The 20,033-nt window shown below is 32.7% G+C and overlaps 1 protein-coding gene across 1 annotated transcript in view; it reads left to right on the top strand.

Moving 5' to 3' along the window:
* LOC127702862 (gamma-aminobutyric acid type B receptor subunit 1-like) overlaps positions 1 to 20,033 on the top strand; it is a 57,671-nt gene that overhangs the window by 33,600 nt on the left and 4,038 nt on the right. The window contains exons 6-14 of the mRNA XM_052207165.1: positions 8,948 to 9,132; positions 9,395 to 9,431; positions 9,947 to 10,183; positions 12,318 to 12,381; positions 14,246 to 14,338; positions 16,319 to 16,463; positions 17,266 to 17,413; positions 18,593 to 18,700; positions 19,743 to 19,865. Of these exons, the coding sequence (XP_052063125.1) occupies positions 8,948 to 9,132; positions 9,395 to 9,431; positions 9,947 to 10,183; positions 12,318 to 12,381; positions 14,246 to 14,338; positions 16,319 to 16,463; positions 17,266 to 17,413; positions 18,593 to 18,700; positions 19,743 to 19,865 (1,140 nt within the window). The remainder of the gene's footprint in view (positions 1 to 8,947; positions 9,133 to 9,394; positions 9,432 to 9,946; positions 10,184 to 12,317; positions 12,382 to 14,245; positions 14,339 to 16,318; positions 16,464 to 17,265; positions 17,414 to 18,592; positions 18,701 to 19,742; positions 19,866 to 20,033) is intronic.

The raw sequence follows: 20,033 nt of genomic DNA, 5'->3' as shown, positions 1-20,033 counted from the left end.
ATCTAAACTCGTCTCGATCTATAACTTGATATATTTTATAGCAAATTGCTTATCGCCGGCACGATTTAAAACTTTACATATTTTATAGACGCATGTTTATTGTCGGCGCAACTTATAGGTGGAACTATTGTATAGCCATTTGTTTATCGTCGGCATGATTTATAGCTGGACATATTTTATAGCCGCTTCTTTATTTTCGGTACGATTTATAGAAGGAACTTTTTTTATAGCCGCTTCTTTATTGTCTGTGCGATTTATAGCTGGACATATTCTATAGTCGCTGGTTTATCGCCGGCGCGATTTATACCTGAAACTTTTTTTATAGCGGCGTCTTTATCGTCGGCACTATTTATAGCTGGACATATCTTATAGCTGCTTGTTTATTGTCGGTGCGATTTATAGCCTGAACTATTTAGTAGCTGCTTGTTTATGGTCGGCGAGATTTTTAGCTGAACATATATTATAACCAGCATTTTAACCAGCCTGATTCAATCCTTTCTATACAAGTTCGCATCATCGAAAAAATATACCACAGGACTAACATTCCTCATCTTGCAGCACCTCTCCGTAGACAAAAAGAAAACTACTGGATTCGACAATTGGGAACTGCGACACCATATGCATATGCATATGGTTGGAATGACAAAATTTACAGTATAGGTATTCTATCTAGTCCTTCCTGTAGCTCGGTGAATGTGATGAACATTTTCAACTCTACTCCTCGACGTAGTCCTGGTCATCGTCATTATACATCACCCACATTCCATGATGTCTCTATTAATGATCTGCTGTCATTTATACAAAAGCCGTTAGGTAATCATCACATTCGCACGAAGCTTTATCCATTACCCCTTTCAACACTTCATACTCTGTACAACTAATGTTTGGAAACCACTGTAACAAACCCCCATTCAAACCAATACAAACTTACAGCTATCATCTCTGATATTGCAAATCACAGAATTTTCAAACCAGTTCGCATTGAAAAAGATGAAAAGGAGAAAAGATCCTTTCTAAAATTTCCTTTGCCAAAAAAGGTCTCGATGCCATCAACTGGGGCAATATCCTTCATCATAGATCAGGTCACTCGAAAATACCTCCCTATTTTAGAGATCAGTCTGTACCTATCATTTCTCATACTTATACCAAACCAATTGCAACTACAATTTTCAATTACAAACACGAGTTGCAGGATCTCAATATTGACGACTTCAAGTCTAAACCTCCTGATTCCACATGTGCTAGTTCCCCATTCATATATTATCTGGCTGGCCACGTTATTACTGGTGACCTAAACATTGTCAATAATACTTCTATGCGAAATGTGTTATTCAAAGGCCCGAAATGTCGTGAGCCTAAATTCATCCATTGGAACTACAACTTTAAAATACTGGTGGATTCAGTCGAGGATTATGCCAGGCAATGGATTAAACGCTAAAAAGAAGACGTAGATACTATTTCCGAATGGATTAAGGCTGTGAGGTCGTTGATAAAAATCAGAATAAAAAAAAACTGAATGGGTCTATGAATACCAATGCTACACCAATCATTAAAGACCCAAATGTTGCAAAAACCTGTCCTACCTCCATGACAAATATGTTGTTGTCCCCGCAGATAAAGCCCCAAACAACATCGGTTTTGCTTGATCAATGAATTATGTATTGACAGTTCACTTGGAAACTCAACATATACCCCCACGACACTTACCTAGGAGGAAATCCTGGATAATCATAGGTCTGTTCTATGTTCATCTGGAATTTTAACCAAAGATGATGAACTGGATCTCCCTTCACTGTATTGGATATCTTAACTACATAAGTGTCCTTACAAACAACGTTATATTGCTGGATCTTCCAAGTGCTCCACGAAACCTCTTTCTAAATAAATAACATCAATTTTATCAGCATTCAAAGCCGGGCTTCAAAGTTATTGTGAAACTATCTATTCTAGACGTGGCGTTAATCAGATGTGGATACTAAAAAATTCCAAAGATCTTTTAGAGTACATACTATCTAAGACTCTTTCATCCTGCAATAGTATATAAACATTTGACTTTTCTACACTTTACACAAGTCTTCCCCGTTCAAAGCTAAAAGATAAATTGAAAGAGTTGGTCCTGCTTTTTTTTCATAAAAAAAGAATGGCCAACGTAGATACAAGTATCTTGTCTTAGGGAGGGATAAATCGTACTTTGTAAAAAATCAATATGATTCAAACAAAAAATTCTCTGAAACTGACATCTTAAAGATGCTTGATTTCTTGATTGATAACATATTTGTTACGTTTGGAGGACTTTTTTTTTCAACAAACGATCGTCATTCCCATGGGAACCAACTGTGCTCCTCTTTTGGCCGACTTGTTTGTTTATTCATATGAAGCTGACTTCATACAGAAGCTTCTTTGGAAGAAAGAAAAGAAGTTAGCAGTGGCCTTCAGCTTCACTTTCCGCTATATAGAAGATGTTCTCTCACTAAATACATGTTATTCAAAATTAGGTGACTATGTTGAAAACATCTATCTCATCAAACTTGAGATAAGGATACAACAGATACAGTTAAGTGTGCCTCGTATCTGACTAACATCTAGAAATTGACAATGGGGGTCGGTTGAAAACAAAACTTTACGACAAAAGAGATGATTTCAGCTTCCCAATTGTGAACTTTTCATTTCTATGTAGCAACATTCCAGCAGCGCCTGCATAAGGAGTATATATCTCCCAGTTGATACGATATTCGAGGGCTTTTATCTCCTATCATGATTTTTTTGATAGAGGGTTGCTGCTCACAAGGAAGATATTAAACCAAGAGTTCCAAGTGGTGAAGTTGAAATCATCACCTCGTAAATTTGTCGTAACTTCAATCCCGTCCCCTTTACACCGAATGTGACCTACCAAATTAGACTTGTCACCGGATTTGTACTAACATGAGCAACACGACGGGTGGCACATGTGGAGCAGGATCTGCTTACCCTTCAGGAGCACCTGAGATAATCCCCAGTTTTTGGTTGGGTTCGTGTTGCTCAGTCTTAGTTTTCTATGTTGTGTTTTATGTACTGTTGTTTGTCTGTTTGTCAGTTGGTCGTTTTCTTTTTTGCCATGACTTATGCGTTTGAATGTCCCTTTGGTATCTTTTGCCTCTCTTTTATAACCGAACATATTCTATAGCCGCTTCTTAATCGTCAGCGTGATTCATTGGTGGACCTATTTTTAAGCCAGTTGTTTATCGACCGCGCAATTTATAGGTGTACCAATTTTATAGCCGCTTGTTTATTGCCGTCGCAATTAATAGATGGACCTATTTTATAGCCAGTTGTTTATCGACCGCACGATTTAAAAGTGGACATATTTTATAGCCACTTGTTCTTCTGCTTGCAAACTTTCAGTCCTCCAAGGATACTAATAAACTGTCGGGCAGTGCTCCACAAGTGATGTATTTTGTCAGTAAATGTCCAGTTCATTATTTTGTTTTTGTATCTAAATTAATAGCCTATTCACACAACACAATAAAATTGAATTTGATTCAACAAAAATACCGGTTTGTATTCACAATTATACATGTTTAAATGCGCATTTGTGAATCCAGATTCAACCCGTTTCGTAGGGTAGTATGACATCCGAATTGAATCTAGAATAACTATGCATGTGAACGCAAATGCATATTGTAATCCAGAACATATCAATGCGCATGCTTCCAAAAATGAAATAATAAAAAAAAAAAACACACACATGTAGTAACTGTTAATTTTCCGCGAGAGGAAGAATGTTTTTTGACAAATATCTATTACGTTTCCTGCGTTTTGTCTTTTTTAACAGTTGTTTAAGAATGTTGCAAAAAAGTGCAACTGTTAATTTTCCACGAGAGGAAAAATGATTTTTGACAAATATCTATTACGTTTCCTGCGTTTTGTCCTTTCTAACAGTTGTTTAAGAATGTTGCAAAAAAGTACGTTAAACTTTTTGTTTACTATGTTTTAAACCAAAAAATCACGCGCATGCAGGAACCTGATGTTCAGTGGTTGTCTTTTTTTGATGTGGTTCATAAGTGTTTCTCGTTTCTTGTTTTTTATATAGATTAGACCGTTGGTTTTCCTGTTTGAATGGTTTTACACTAGTCATTTTTGGGCCCTTTATAGCTTTCTGTTCGGTGTGAGCCAAGGCTCCATGTTGAAGTACTTTGACCTATAATGGTTTACTTTTACAAATTGTGACTTGGATGGAGAGTTGTCTCATTGGCACTCATACCACATCTTCTTATATCTATATATTAATTTCACTCGGAATTTAATCTAGAATAACAATTACACATTACAGAAACGCATGTAAACGCAAACTGGATTCAATTCCGATATGATTAATCAACATATACATCGAATTATATAATATTCGACTTGAATCTAGCATTCGTATGAATATGGTATTAGGTTTCGACTTCCACTGATAAAGCAGACCCTCGGCAGGACAGTTTTAAATATTCTGTCTAGACCCTTTGGGTTTAATGCTTTCAAACATTTTTAAGTTTTGAGTTTCCAAATGTTTGGTCTCAAGCGTATCTGTTGATGTTATGCAATAGCATAATTTATGTAATTGTCTTTCGCATGGAAACCAACATCAAATGTCTTACAGTGCATAATTTAGATTAATTTAGTTAGCTATCGGTAACGGTCTTGTTCCCTGGGCCTTTTATAGCTTATTATACAGCATTGAACTTGCTCATTGATGAAAGACATACGACGAGTTTCACATCGTTGTTGTATAGATATTTTTCATATTAACAATTATGCAAAATCTGCTTATTTTCAAAAAGTGAATTCTTTGTCCTCAAAATCTAAATCACTGGTAAATAAAATTTTGTTATTTCTAACGGTTAAAAAAAAGTAAAGTAACAAAAATACCGAACTCCAAGGAAAATTCAAAACGGAAAAGTCCTTTATCAAATAGCAAAATTAAAAGCTCAAACACATCAAACGAATGGAAAACGACTGTCATATTCTTGGTACAGGCATTTCCTTATGGTGGATTAAACAAAGTTTTATAGCTAGCTAAACCTCCTACTTGTATGACAGTCGCAATGAATCCATTATATTGACATAATTGTGTGAGCAAAACAAACAGCCATAATAGGTAAAAATGTAAAAAATTCGGGTACAGCATTCTCCAATTTGCTTTTTTTTATCATGATGTATCACCGGATTTTAACAGAAACAACACGACGAGTGTCACGAGTTGAGTAGGAAATACTTATATCCTTCCGGATCACCTGAGTGTTACCCCAGGTTTAAATGGGATTAGTTTGTTTTTCTAAGTGGTTTCACGTGGACTGTTTGTCTTTTCCCTTTTTCTTTTGGCTATTGCGTTTTTTCTGTCCTTTTGAATCTTTCATTGACCCCTTGCTGACTTTTACTGTATTTTCACAGTTTATACAGTTAGGAAAATGTTCGGTAATAAAGGTTTTAAATGGCGTGTCATACTGATAAAAGTAATTTTTTGATATTGATCAGTTTTGAAGGACCAAAAATATAGTATAGATCAAACAATAATGGTTCAAAGCTTTTTAAATAGTTACGCTTAACATGTGGAGCAGGATTTGCTTACCCTTCCGGAGCACCTGAGATCACCCCCAGTTTTTGGTGGGGTTCGTGTTGCTTAGTCTTTAGTTTTCTATGTTGTGTCATCTGTACTATTATTTGTCTGTTTGTCTTTTTATTTTTGGCCATGGCATTGTCAGTTTGTTTTCGATCTATGAGTTTGACTGTCCCTCTGGTATCTTTCGTCCCTCTTCTAAAGATAATTACGTTTTTAAAGGCTTTAACTATTATTTTTAATCCTGTCAAACATGAAGGATACAAATCGATATTTTGATAGTTTTCCAAAACTAAGCTCGATAGGATACACTGATGTTCAACGGTCGTCGTCATGTTACAGACGAGATCTTAATTGTACCTTAACAAGGTCCTCACTTGAATATTAATCCACTGATGTAGAAATACATTTCTTATGTATTCGACCCTCTTTAATAAAAGTATCCTCTTTATCCAATAATATTTTTTAGGACGATAGGTGTTAATTTCTATTTGATGTGAACTCATCAGAATAAGCTATGGTAAGTAATTCTAAATTCGATTTCAAGAAATGCCCTTACGTTTGATATCTTCTATTACGCTGAATTTCCTTCAGCATATAATAAATAATGTGTTAACGAGAAAAAATACCCTGAAATTATACTTCCAGTAGATTTTTCAATATAAATTCAAATAATGAAAGAACAAATAGACTTAAAAAATTAATAGAATAAAAATATAATATTATATTGAATTAACGACTTAGAATAACAGTAGCATGATGTCATTTAGCGAAAATAAATTCTTGCAATTTGCTGGAAACAATCAATGATTTGAAAAATATTTAACCAACAATATTCATAAACGAAATGGGTGATATAATTCGTTGTCCGTTCGTAGTTTTCAGTACTCAGCTTGTGCATTAAGATATGCTTTGTTCTGGGAATAAATAACGATGGAATAAACCGTGCAAGCGATTTTCATATCTGGCAGCCACTTCTTCTTTGTTGATACTTCAATCTTTATTATACCCACTGAGTAGGTAATTTTTCGTTACATAATTCCTTAAACTTCTGTTTCATGGATGATTTGATATTTGATCAGAAACTTAATAATGTTGAGTAGTACCGTATAAGCGATGTTCAGACGGCAAGGCAGTCACTTCCTGATCAGTCATAGATCAAACTTATTCGTTCCGTGTATGTTTACTTTTTTTTGTTTAAATGTATTTTTGGTCAGTTAAGCCATTTCAATTGATATGTTATAGTGTGTCTTTTTATGTTGTAATGTTACACAACTGTCTCAGGTTAGGGTGAAGGTTGGCGCCTGTTAAAACGTTTAAACACGCTGTATTTTTATGCGCCTGTCCTAAGTCAGGAGCCTGTTGTTCAGTGGTTGTCGTTTGTTGGTGTGGTTCATAGGTGTTTCTCGTTTCTCGTTTTTTATATAGATTAGACCGTTGGTTTTCCTGTTTGAATTGTTTTCACTAGTCATTTTTGGGGCCCTTTATAGCTTGCTGTTCGGTATGAGCCAAGGCTCCGTGTTGAAGGCCGTACTTTGACCTATAATTGTTAACTTTTTTATACATTGTGACTTGGATGGAGAGTTGTCTCATTGGCACTCATACCACATCTTCTTATTTATAATTCTTCATATAACTGGTGATAATGCAATTGTGCTTTCACCGGATCACTTTAAATTGTTGACAATGTCACAAATAACGACAGTAATGCCCTTTCCCTTTTCACGATATCAGAATTGTAATGTCAGAGCTATTGGACTAGGCAATGTTTCGAATGTTTCCCAATACCTCAAGTACACTTTAACGAATCCTTATGAAATGTTTACAAACTGTTCTGTTCAATGAATAACATGCACGTAATATATCTTTAACTATTTGAGGACAGACTATTATGCTTTTCTGGTTCAGCTGTTTATTACTATTTGTAATTTCAGTTTAATTACTTTAAATACAGTAAAAGATATAAATAGAATGTATGATGTCTTTATTAGAAATTGTCATGAACAGAAGGTTTTAATCCGCAGTCACAATCAACAAATGTCTGTCATGGCTGATATTTGTTTGTAAAAATATGGATTTTTTTATCGTTCTTTTGTTTAATCTTAATCAGGAACATAACTTTATTAATTAAATTCTTAAAGCTAAGTTCTTCCTTAATGGTATAAAACATATGAATAATATATAATTCATAATTTGCCAGATATTTTATGTAAGTATATTATCATAGGGTCTTTAATATCCATTGAATTCTGAGTGGTCGCATAGTATGACCAGATGAGAAAAAGTTACCGGTCATACGTGAGTGGAAAAACTTCACAAAGGCACAACCCAAAACGACATTTACTTCAATAGAGGACAACCTATAATCTTGAACAATTAATAATTGTGTAAAGCATATGGCAAGCTCTAAATTTTCCCAAGAATAGACAAGATGCTGATAAATTTCCACTATACCACATATATCAAACCTATAAGAGAATGTAAAGAAAGACAACCACTGCACATAAATGTATGGCAGGATTTAATTTGTTTATGAGGACAAAATCCCCGACATGCAAGTTATTGTGTTAATTCCCTGCTGTTAAAACGACAATCTGCACTGCATAAAAAAACCAAAAATCTAAAAAATATTTAAATGAGTAAATTTTCAGCATAGAGACCTATTTCCAATCTAATCATTGTTATATTTGTCCATAAATTCTTATTTGAAATTTGGCTAGAATTCTTTAATCTATTTTAAAATCTCCACCAGAACTGGAAAGCGACTGAATCTGGAGTTCCATAGAATTACATTGTCATATTCAGTAACTGTTGAAGAGGAGGGATCTTTACAATTTAAACAAATGTAGAAAAGGGGCAAATGGATGTTAGCATTATTTTTGATCATTTTAATGTGCTTTTGCCATTAAACAAATTCGGTCCACTGGTTCGCTGAATGGCGGACTTAAACAATTTAAAGTTTAATGGAAAGACCGTTAATCTTTGATTTTCTTTGCACATATTTCTGGACAACTGTGTGTCTTGACCTCTTATTTTCTTTTGGCCATTAAGATGTTTGTCCTTCTTTGTCTTATGTTTATTGCCCGTTACCCTTTATTTCTTTTTTACACCAGTTTTGTCATTGTTGTCGCCTTTTCAATCTTTTTGCTATTGAAATTGTGGTGTTGGTTTCAAATATTTGGACGTCTTCTTTGACCGATCAGTGACCTTAATATGTTTATTCTGGATAGCGGGTGTTGCAATGCGACTGTTTTTTTTATATTTGCTCCACATTTTACATAAAAGGTGTACATTTGGTTGGGCTAATAAGTACTCTTCAATTGTCTTAAACCACAAAATTTCTACAATTACGATTAATTTTCGCTTCAGGCACACAAACTTGACATGACAAGTGGTATTTTTACGTGGATGTTTCCTGGTTGGTATTCAACAGATTGGTGGAAAGTGAACGACACTACTTGTGATCAGGCCGATATAGAAAATGCAGCAACTGGTTCTTTAGGATTTGAAGTTTCTTCATTTACAGATGTCGATGCACAAACAGATGTCTCAAAGTTAAGTTAACCAACAATGTGACAGAGACCACGTCTTAAACCCTTTATAATAAAAAATATAGAAAATCTCTCTCTATGACGGTTAAAAGCAAAAACCTTTTTTCCCGTCTTTAGTTGTTTTAAAGTGTGTTAGAACATATACCAATCGACACAATATAAAAGACATTGCCGGATAGTGTTCTTTTGAGTATTATTAGGAAAACAAAATAAAAATCATTATAATCTTCTAGAGAATACACCATGATCAGATCTGAGCTTTCAGGCGAATATTTTATCTATGGAAAAGGCTAGTATTAATTGTATGTTGCTTATCTGTGCTAATAGAATTAATACCAAAGCCTTCACAAACTTCAAATGAAAAGGACGAGTAAACCAAAAATGTAGACATCAGCAAATAAAATATCCATAGGAAAAAGGTTATTACAATATAGTGGGGGTACCTATATGAATCACTACAATGATTTATATGCATTGTATCGACGATATTTAGTTTTACATCTTTTTTTTATTGTGTTCAAATTGTTTTGCTGCCAAATGTGGAAAAGTGGTTGCAGAATATGAAGATTTAATTTGAGAAGCTGTTTTTGTCAAGTGCTTGTCATGGTGCTAGGAAAATCGTTTCTGAAGAATCGACGCTGTCAGGTCCAAACAGTAGGAATTGAAATCGGCTGAGTGAAATACCAAAATATTCTCGACAAGACACCTAATGGTTGTTTTTGTTGAGTTTGCAATAAATAACTGAGCACTAAAAATTCAATTATACAAATTATTACCCAAAATTTGAATTAATCTATAAATTCATTTTCAATTTTAGACTGCAGGAGAGTTTACGGAACATTATACTAATCTGACACAGAATGGAAACTATGCTGCACTAGAGTATGGACCTTATGGGTATGACAGTGTCTGGGTAGTCGCATTTGCCTTGGACAAGGCATCGCAAGCATTACTTAACATATCAAAATCTTTGGAAGATTTCACATATGACAGCTCTGACATAGCTGACATAATCTTCCACAGTGTTGACACGACTAATATTACAGGTGTCACTGTAAGTATATCTATTATATTCGACCAACTTTTAATTGTCAATTCAAGGTTACATTTCCTGTAAGAATATTTAGTTCCAATGACGATCTAACTTAGCTCTGAAATAATAATAATAATAAAAATAATAGTTGTAAAATATTTAGCGTCCAATCAACCATTTTATATGGGATACAATAAAAAGTATAAATCTATTTTTTAGCTACGCTCGAGACTTAAAGTTTATTCTAAATTTATGCACGAATCATAATATACATGTTGAATTACAATCTAAACCTCAGAATAGTAGAAGAAGACCCATAGAAATGTTAAACGTACAAAAGAAAGAACTTAAATCACTAATTCAACTACAGGTTTAGTATAGGAAGTAGACATAACCATATTACAATGCAAAGTTAAAATATCTTGGCAATCAGTACAAGAACTCGCTTTTACTCTGAATATTTATTCCCAGTAAAAGTGAAATTATGGAATAAGATACCTGTTGATTTAAGACAATGGAATTCTCTCATTCATATTTGTAAAAAAAAATGAAAAGATTCCTACATATTATGATATTGGAAACTGCATTGGACAAATTCTCCATGCACGTTTGCGAATAGCTCTATTGCTTTTAACTCCCATTTATTTTTTACGGAATTTAGTGGATTAGTAAAATTGTCGTTGTGGTACTATTGAAACAAGCTCTCATTTTTTTTATTAACCTGTCCTTATGATACTCACATACGCCAAGTGCTTAAAAACTTCTTACTTATTTTTCCGCAGCGCATTGATGTAATTTTTTGCTTTTTGGTTCAAATTGTTTTAACTGATGAAGAAAATAGTGTGCTCTATTTGTATTGGTATAGAAATATATATTGAAAAGTATAATGTTTACACCATCGTATGAAAGCTTCATTTATATGTTTTTCATGCATTTCATTTAGTTTATTTCATCCATTTTTTTTCTCAAACTACAATATAATCAATCTTAGATTGTATTTATTATTTTTACTTTATTCAAACTGACAGAGCATGCTCCATGTTTTCATCATGTTGTGGATCATCATTTCTTTTGGAGACAGATTAAAATTAGCAATGTTGCTTGTTTTCTGGATCCCATTGTTCATAGTTTGTTATCTTATATATGTATAGTATGATTTGATTTATTGAATACACTATTGTTTAAACCAATTCATTATATGCATTAACATATGAATGTCTGACATTAAGATATAAGTAGCACGAGAACTGGAAAATGAATCACGGATTTAGAAAACTTAAAAATAATAACGTAGAGAATCATGGCGGCAATCTTCTTTCATAATAATAACCCTAAGCGAACCTACGTCTTTGAAAATAAAGAAATGTCACTGTTATCACCTATCTAAAATGAATTGCACTACACATGCTGAAATGATAATCATACCACAAATGTGAAAGTGTCTCAGCTCCAAATATCCCAACATGCATATCCAGGGTTTAAGGGGGCCTCGGTGGCCGAGTGGTCTAAGTAGTTACTACTGTAATCACTAGCCAGTCAACACTGAGGTTGTGAGTTCGAACCACGCTCGTGCGGGTGCACTCGACTCCAATCTTAACTGACTAGGATTGTCAGTTTTCCTATCGAAAGTCGGTGGTTTTCTCCGGGCACTCCGGCTTCCTCCACCAATAAAAACTGACCCACGAAATAGCCCAAAAGCGGTGCTTGAAAGTGGCGTCAAAACACCAAAAATCAAAAATCAATCCAGAGTTTAAGATATAATTTGGAACATAGAAGATTACATCATCAATACCGTCTAACTGAAATGAATTGCGATGTTAATTTTCTGTTCGATGAATATTTAAGCATTTAGAAAAAAAAGTTTGGTCGTTAAAGAATTAGGTCCATTAAATTCCACAAGTAATTAACTTTTACTGGATTGACCGCTACGATAAAAATGGTAATCTAATGCATTGCAAGGAATGTCTATAAGAAATTAATGTTTGTATGCAGTATCATTTTACAGACTTAAAATAATGTTTAGATGGTTCATTGTAGTAGCAAGGGTTTTCAAATAAAGATAGACATATAAAAAGCATATTATGTAATTAAAATATACCCCAATGATGGTTTTGAAAATAAAAATTAATGTTCGTTTTTATAAAAATATTTTCAGGGCGACATTAAGTTCGATAATAATGGAATGAGAATTGGAAGTACCAGTATTCATCAGTTACAAGGTACATTGTATAATTTTATATTGGACATGCTCTTTCCTTTTAACCTTTTTTTCTTAACAAACTTACGTTATAAAATGCAATGACTGTTTACTAATAAAAAGGGAGAAGATACCAAAGGATTATACAAATCATACGTTGAAGAAAAACTACTAACAGACCAATAACACTCCAAAAATAAAACTTTACATAATTTTTTATACTTTTGAAAAAGTGGAAGGACTTGGATTGTATGTACTTTAATAGATCTTTGGATTTTTTTAAGTTTCAAAATCGGACTCACACCGCCCCTAGAGTAGGTAATTTCACATTAGCTCTGAAGTTTCGGTTTGATTGCTTGAAAATACATGATAATAATTTAAAAAGAGGTTTAGTGTGGCATTTTGTGTATCCAGCGATATAACGCTACTGGCATTGGGGTATTCAGTAGAGGAAAAGAAGACCCAGACCTTCAACTTTGGTTTCACGATTGTGTTGATGATATTCCTGTGTTATACTTAACAATTGGCAAAATAATCAGGACTTCCGTAACTTTATAGAATTATTCCAATTCTTCAAAGAATAAAAAAATTCAAGGATAAGAATGTACAAAGTCCTGCCGATCACAACCTTTATAATGTTAACCAAACAAATATTGTTTTACTGTGAAGATATTAACTACAAAAATGTGATTTCTTTATGAATGTAAATTTCACTTATTTATTTGTCGCAAGCTACTTGCAAAAACATTGAATTCTCTACTCTTTACACTAGTTCATATTTCTATGGGAACCAACTGTGCTCCTCTTCTTGCCGACTTGTTCCTTTATTCAGATGAGGCGTAATTCATACAGGAGCTTCTAATGAATATTCAGAAGAAGCTATCATTATCATTTAACTTCACGTTCCGATGTTGTCCTTTCAGTAAACTATTCATATATGGTAACTATGTTGAACTCAGCTTTCCTATCGAACTTGAAATACAGGGTCTCCCTGATAGAGTTAAGTCTGCCTCTTATCTATCTTCACTTATATCTATAAATTGACAATGAATTTCAATTGAGAACAAAACTTTACAACAAAAGGAATGAACTCAGCTAACCCATTGTGAACTTTCCATTTCTAAGTAGCAATATTCTTGCATACCCGGATAATTAAGTACATATATCCCAGTTGATACAATATTCAGAGCTTGCGTTTCTTTTCATGATTTACTTGATAAAGTTTTGATGCTTACAATAAATATGATACCATCCAACTATGGGTTTCTAGTAGTAAAGAGTTGAAGTCATCCTTATGAAACTGTTACGGAGGCCATTACGAGATATGTTTCAATTGTCATAGCCACAACCCCGTCCCCTTTTCCTCGATTGTGACATCACCGAATTCGTACCTTCCATGAGTAACATGACGGGTGTCATGAACCCTTCTTCATTACCTGAGATCACCACAGTTTTTGGTAAGTTTCGTTTTGGTCAGTCATTATTTTTGGCACAATCCCCTAATACCCGAAAAAAATAATAATTATGCCTGGAAGGAACTGTATTGAAGTTATAAGAATTAAAATACCGAAAACCTAATCACAATAATTCATGACGGGATCAGTAAATAAAAAAAAGATGCCATAGACTAATACATGCGTGTTTTTCAAAATCATTGCATCAAGAAATTGGCAATACAATAATTTCAATTTAAATCGAATTTAGAGGCTGAAGTAAACAAAACGTTGTTATCAAAGAATTCATTCTGCAGTATCTTGTGTAACATTGTTAAGAAATTTACAGAAAATTTAAATTTTCTAAGTACTAGCCTCTTAGTAATTTAATTAAAATTAATATGTAAATATTTGAAAACAATATTTTAATAAACAAATTGATACTTTTGATAGATAGCTCTACGGTGACTGTTATGAGGTATGACGACAGTACAGGAGAGTTACAGGAAACAAGTAGTGCTTTTACTTGGAAGACAGAAAGTGGAGGTATTTTCATATTTAAAGGGGAACTAGGTAGCAAAAAAAGGATACGGGATGATGAACATGATACAACAATTTCTTCTTTTGATATTAACTGTTGATGCCGGGTATTCAGCCATTAGATGATACGATTACGAATATAAAACCGGCAAATAGCGTCGGATTTGGTAATAGTCGCGACATATGCGTTAGAATATGATGAGCAATATATAATTGAATACTATGTTTTCCTATAAATTATATAAAAGTGTGGAAGCCTCCTGAAAAGACTGTCATTGCTTGCCCGCCGATGATTCATTTATTGAATCATTCAGTCCAGGGTACAATATAACGCTTGACATAGAAATTGCAACTGAATTATTTTTGAATTATACTTCGCCTTTAATAAACTGTATTGAAAAAAAAACCCTTGTAGACTGCGTTTAGAAGGAAGATAACCTATTGAATCGTTTCCACAATATTAATCCTTCAAAGAATTTGCATTTATCATAGGAACAAATAGTGTTTTGAAGTCCGCTTAGTTTCAACATGTAAATGTATTACATAGAAAGTAATAAGGTACCAAGATCACAAGTAAAACATAATCAATTAAAAGGACAGACAATATCGTGGCATAAAGGAGAAAAACGACAAAAAAAAACATAGTTCATAGATAATATGGAATTTGCATTCTTAACATAGTTTCGATGATCAAAGAACTCTCCGATAAATTAAAGAAGGTTAATATCAGCGTTTTAATTACGTTATCTTGTGACCATATCATTAATTGTAAAAAATAAGTATGAAATTATATCATCGTACCAGAAATATGTACATTAATACTGACATATTTCAAACAAACCATGAAACAATAGTCACGATAAGGTGAACGTCAATGAAACTGCGATCCGACAACATTTGTATACGAAAATTAGATATGAAGGTTATGTTAAATAAGTAAGGTCCTCTAACGAATAAAAGAGAAACACTACTAGTTTGTTGAAAAGATCAAACAACCAATGAACACATTGTTGAAAAGATAAAACAACCAATGAACACATTGTTGAAAAGATGAAATAACCAATGAACACATTGTTGAAAAGATAAAATAACCAATGAACACATTGTTGAAAAGATAAAACAACCAATGAACACATTGTTGAAAAGATAAAACAACCAATGAACACATTGTTGAAAAGATAAAACAACCAATGAACACATTGTTGAAAAGATAAAATAACCAATGAGAACATAGTTGAAAAGATAAAATAACCAATGAACACATTGTTGAAAAGATAAAACAACCAATGAACACATTGTTGAAAAGATAAAACAACCAATGAACACATTGTTGAAAAGATAAAACAACCAATGAACACATTGTTGAAAAGATAAAATAACCAATGAGAACATAGTTGAAAAGATAAAACAAACAATGAACACATTGTTGAAAAGATAAAACAGCACAGAGAAACATTGATGAAAAGACGCTACAACCAATGAAAACATTGTTGAAAAGATAAAATAACCAATGAACACATTGTTGAAAAGATAAAACAGCACTATGAAACATTGTTGAAAAGATAAAACAGCACTATGAAACATTGTTGAAAAGATAAAACAGCACTATGAAACATTGTTGAAAAGATAAAACAGCACAATGAAACTTTGCTGAAAAGACGCTACAAACAATGAAAACACTAAAGTAAATACAGTTCTATGTCCGAAATATGAGGCAAAGATTTAATGATGAAATGTAATGGTTTTTAATTGATTACCAATTGACATATAGAGAGTCAGGTGTTCTATAACATTCATGAACTCAAGCGATATTGTTCAGTTTGGATCAACAGTAGAATCATTTTTTGTTTTTAATCAATTGATTTGTACTTGTTTATCTATTTATTTTTGAACAATTTTCTTATTATAAAGAAATTTAAGAATAAATAATCATATCAGACTTAATCAAGTTGCCTTAAATCTATGATACAATATTATATTTTACAGGCCCTCCATCTGATGGACCACTGGTCAATACGAAATGGAAGAAGTTAAATCAACCTTTATTCTATGTACTTTCTACACTAGCCGTTATTGGTGATCTCTTTGTCATCTTTATATTTATAATGAATATACGATTCAAACATCGAAAGCAAGTACTCTTGTCAGAATAGTATAATAAAAGACTCGACAAGTATTGGTTAATATCATTTCAATTTTTTCTATGAAAGATTTAGTTGATTTTAAATTTTGGATTATGATAATCCTGTGGAAAAGGTGGGATGTTCGATTTTCGATGCTCATTTTTCGTGAGCATTTATTAAATGATCAGTTCATTAGCGAAAAAAGTAAGAGTGTTTTTGTGTTATGATAATCCTGGAGTAAAGGTGAACGATTTGATATGGAGAATACTCATCATGCTCATAGTATACCTGATATGAAGAGTTCATGATCGGGGAAACTTTCCAATTCAGATTCCGAGCATACGACACTTTTTTGCTGTTATAAACTGTATTCTGTACACCGGATGTCAACTTTAAGATTTTAGAATCAATATATATATATAAAACTACAAGTTTCACTAATTACTTTTTTTTGCATTAATTTCATTTGATATTCAATCAAATTACCATTATAAAGCCGAAGAAATGATGAATTGGCTTAACTTTATGACAGTAACGACATTCATTACAATAACTGAATTATCAGACAAAATGATATTTGATATTTACATGATGGAGCAGCAAAAGGATTATAAAAACAGAACGAGAAGAGCATATTTTGATACAAACACAAAAAAGCTGTAAATTATTATCCAATCGTCCGCATTTATTTATCACGATCTTTGCAAAGAATAAAATCAACAACAAAAAAAATATCAAAAATATCTTACGATTTTTTTCTTATAAACAGATTGTAATTCTCAAACCTAGTTCCATCATGCTTACTTTCAGAATAATAAAGCTTTCCAGTCCTAACTTGAATTTCATTATCTGCGGAGGAAGCTTTATACTATACACTGGTGTGATATTAAATGGAATGATAACAGATGATCTGACAACAGCTACGGAGGACACAGACGTTCTCGCGTTGTCTTGCATTGTAAATATGAATATAAAGATATAGTGGGTAAACTTAAACGAGACCGTATAAAAACAACAATAAAGCATAAACAAAATGCCATGAACATGATGTCATACCTTTCTACATCAAAAAATTAATTCAAACTTTTTTGAATAATTCATTTACCTGAAAATGATCAGTCTTTTGTTTGGCTTCCCCTCTTTATTTCACTTTTACTAGGAAGAAATTATAAAATACACAAACTGTCAGTACCTTTGAATTTGTTCTAACCATAAACCATAAGCGGGAGGAAAGGTTATATACGAATATGAGAAGTTTACACAAATACAAAAAGTATAACAAAAATGGCAAACCAAAGCAACAATAATACACCTTAAAAAACCAAGTTAAGTACTTTCGGCTCTCCCACATTGTTCACGACAAGTATATATCCAGGAATAAGTCGCAATCTGTGATGTCGTGAACGAGGAAAGAGGTCAGATTATTGATCATATCCGTCATTACATATGACACAGCTTTTCAATAACGGTCATCCAAATCATGAGTTATCCGTAAAACTTTCCAGAATGTGGCATTAGTTGCTATACATTCTAAGTTAAAATGTAATGTGAAACAAGATTTTTTTCTTACAAATTCTTGGCCTATTTATTTTGTCAAATTTAGCCAAACTCTATACTGAAACAAGGTTTCAACAAAATTAAGTATTTAGTGGTAATATTTTGATGGTCTTTGACGAAAGCATTTTCTCTGACATGGGAAGATGTTTGAAGGAAGTCCGCGAAGGAATAGCAAAAATATATGCAGACAGCGGAGAAATTTAAAGAAAGATAATCGTATCATGTTCTGTTAGCTGCGATGTATTCAAGACTTATACAAAGACTGCAAAATATTTTATTAAACATGGTTTATAAATCTTAGCTGCTTAGTAATTTCTGTCTATATCATTGCTTTCTTTTCATTTTCTTTTTATCAATCGGTTTAGATTTTCCAAATGCCGTGGTGTCATTGCTAGGAGTGATTCACCTTTTCTTGTGTTACAATTGAACGCATATTTGTTTGTATTATTCATATTAAAGATACTCATTTTCTTCGTTAATTCTATAACATATACTAATTGTATTCTTTAACTCTATAACATATACTAATTGTATTCTTTAACTCTATAACATATACCAATTGTATTCTTTTATGCTGTAGATGAATACATGGTTGTTTGTTGTTGGATTTACAGCTACGATTGGAACAGTTGTGGCAAAAGATTGGCGAATATATCGAATACTGACCCAAGATAAAACATCAAAACAGGTTAATGTTTTGAAGTCATTTAATAACATCTGAGTTCGATCAAACGAATCTCTTTTCCCGGTGCTTTCATGCTTTATATGAAACATTACAACATAAAAAGACACATAATAAAATATCAATTGAAATGGCTTAACTCGATCTAAAAGACATATTCGCAAAAACAAATAAATATACACCTAACGAATAAGTTTGATCTATGACACATTATAAATGAGAAAAGATGTATCATTGTCAAAAAGACAACTTTAACCTAGGACAAAATGGCATTAATTAAAGTAACGTACACATGTCTTTACTGTTTCGAGTTAAAAAACAAATGTGAATATTTTAAACAAAAACTATCAAACATTTGCCGTCAATATCATATTTTCCAAATAACAAAAAACACAAGACAGTCACAAGATTCCTGACTTGGTACGGGCATATGGATATGTGGTGATGTGAAACTAGTATTTTTAGATTTGTATCCTCCCCTGAGTATCGTGAAATGAAGAATAACAAAACGTGGATAAAAGAACATAATGTTAAAAGACGTCACTCTAACACAACGATATAATAGCAGACAAGTCACAAGAGGAAACAAAATAGTAAACAATATTATACTGTATCAAAGACAATATAATATGTCTATAGACGACTCCATACAGTAACGACATAAACAGTACATGAATGCAAGAAGTTAAGATATGAAGTAGGCCTTGTTGTATTTGTTGTATATTCTTTATTTCATGTTCGTTCGTTCGGATACCTTTGAAGTATTCCTCGAGATGACATTTCTTTTGTGGAACGTGTTAAAAGATAATTTTAGCTACATTTTTTCTACTCAAGAAGCACCTGTATGAAGTCTACCCTAATACGAAGTATATTATTAAAACACTATTGTGTTCAAAATCGAGTTAGCTCCAGTCACGAACTGATTTTGACCTTTTGTGGGAATAAAAAATGAAGAAAATAGACTATACCTCTTTAAGTGTGCAGTCACTTTAATTTTCCACTCCCGCTGAAATACAGAATAACAAACGCTCCGAGTTTTCTATTTCAGACTATTAAAGATTGGCATTTGATATGTGGTGTTAGTGTTCTGGTGTTGATAGATTTTATAACTATGACTATATGGATTGCTGTTGATCCACAAGTTTACGAAAAGACATTTCTTGACACAGAGGTAAATTTAAAACCATATATTAGGACAAAAATGAAAAAATAAATCATCAATATAAGTGTCTTCCGATAAATGTACACAATTCTAAATGAGAACAAAAGCTATTGTTTGCATGTTGAAAAGAAACTTGATACAGTTACCGATAAGTGGTTGGCAATATTAATGAATAAG

The sequence above is a fragment of the Mytilus californianus genome, unplaced genomic scaffold, assembly GCF_021869535.1.
Source record: "Mytilus californianus isolate M0D057914Y unplaced genomic scaffold, xbMytCali1.0.p SCAF_5, whole genome shotgun sequence".
Classification (NCBI taxonomy): Eukaryota; Metazoa; Mollusca; class Bivalvia; order Mytilida; family Mytilidae; genus Mytilus; species Mytilus californianus.
Note: the sequence above shows the minus strand (reverse complement) of the source record. Positions and strands in the feature narration are given on the sequence as shown.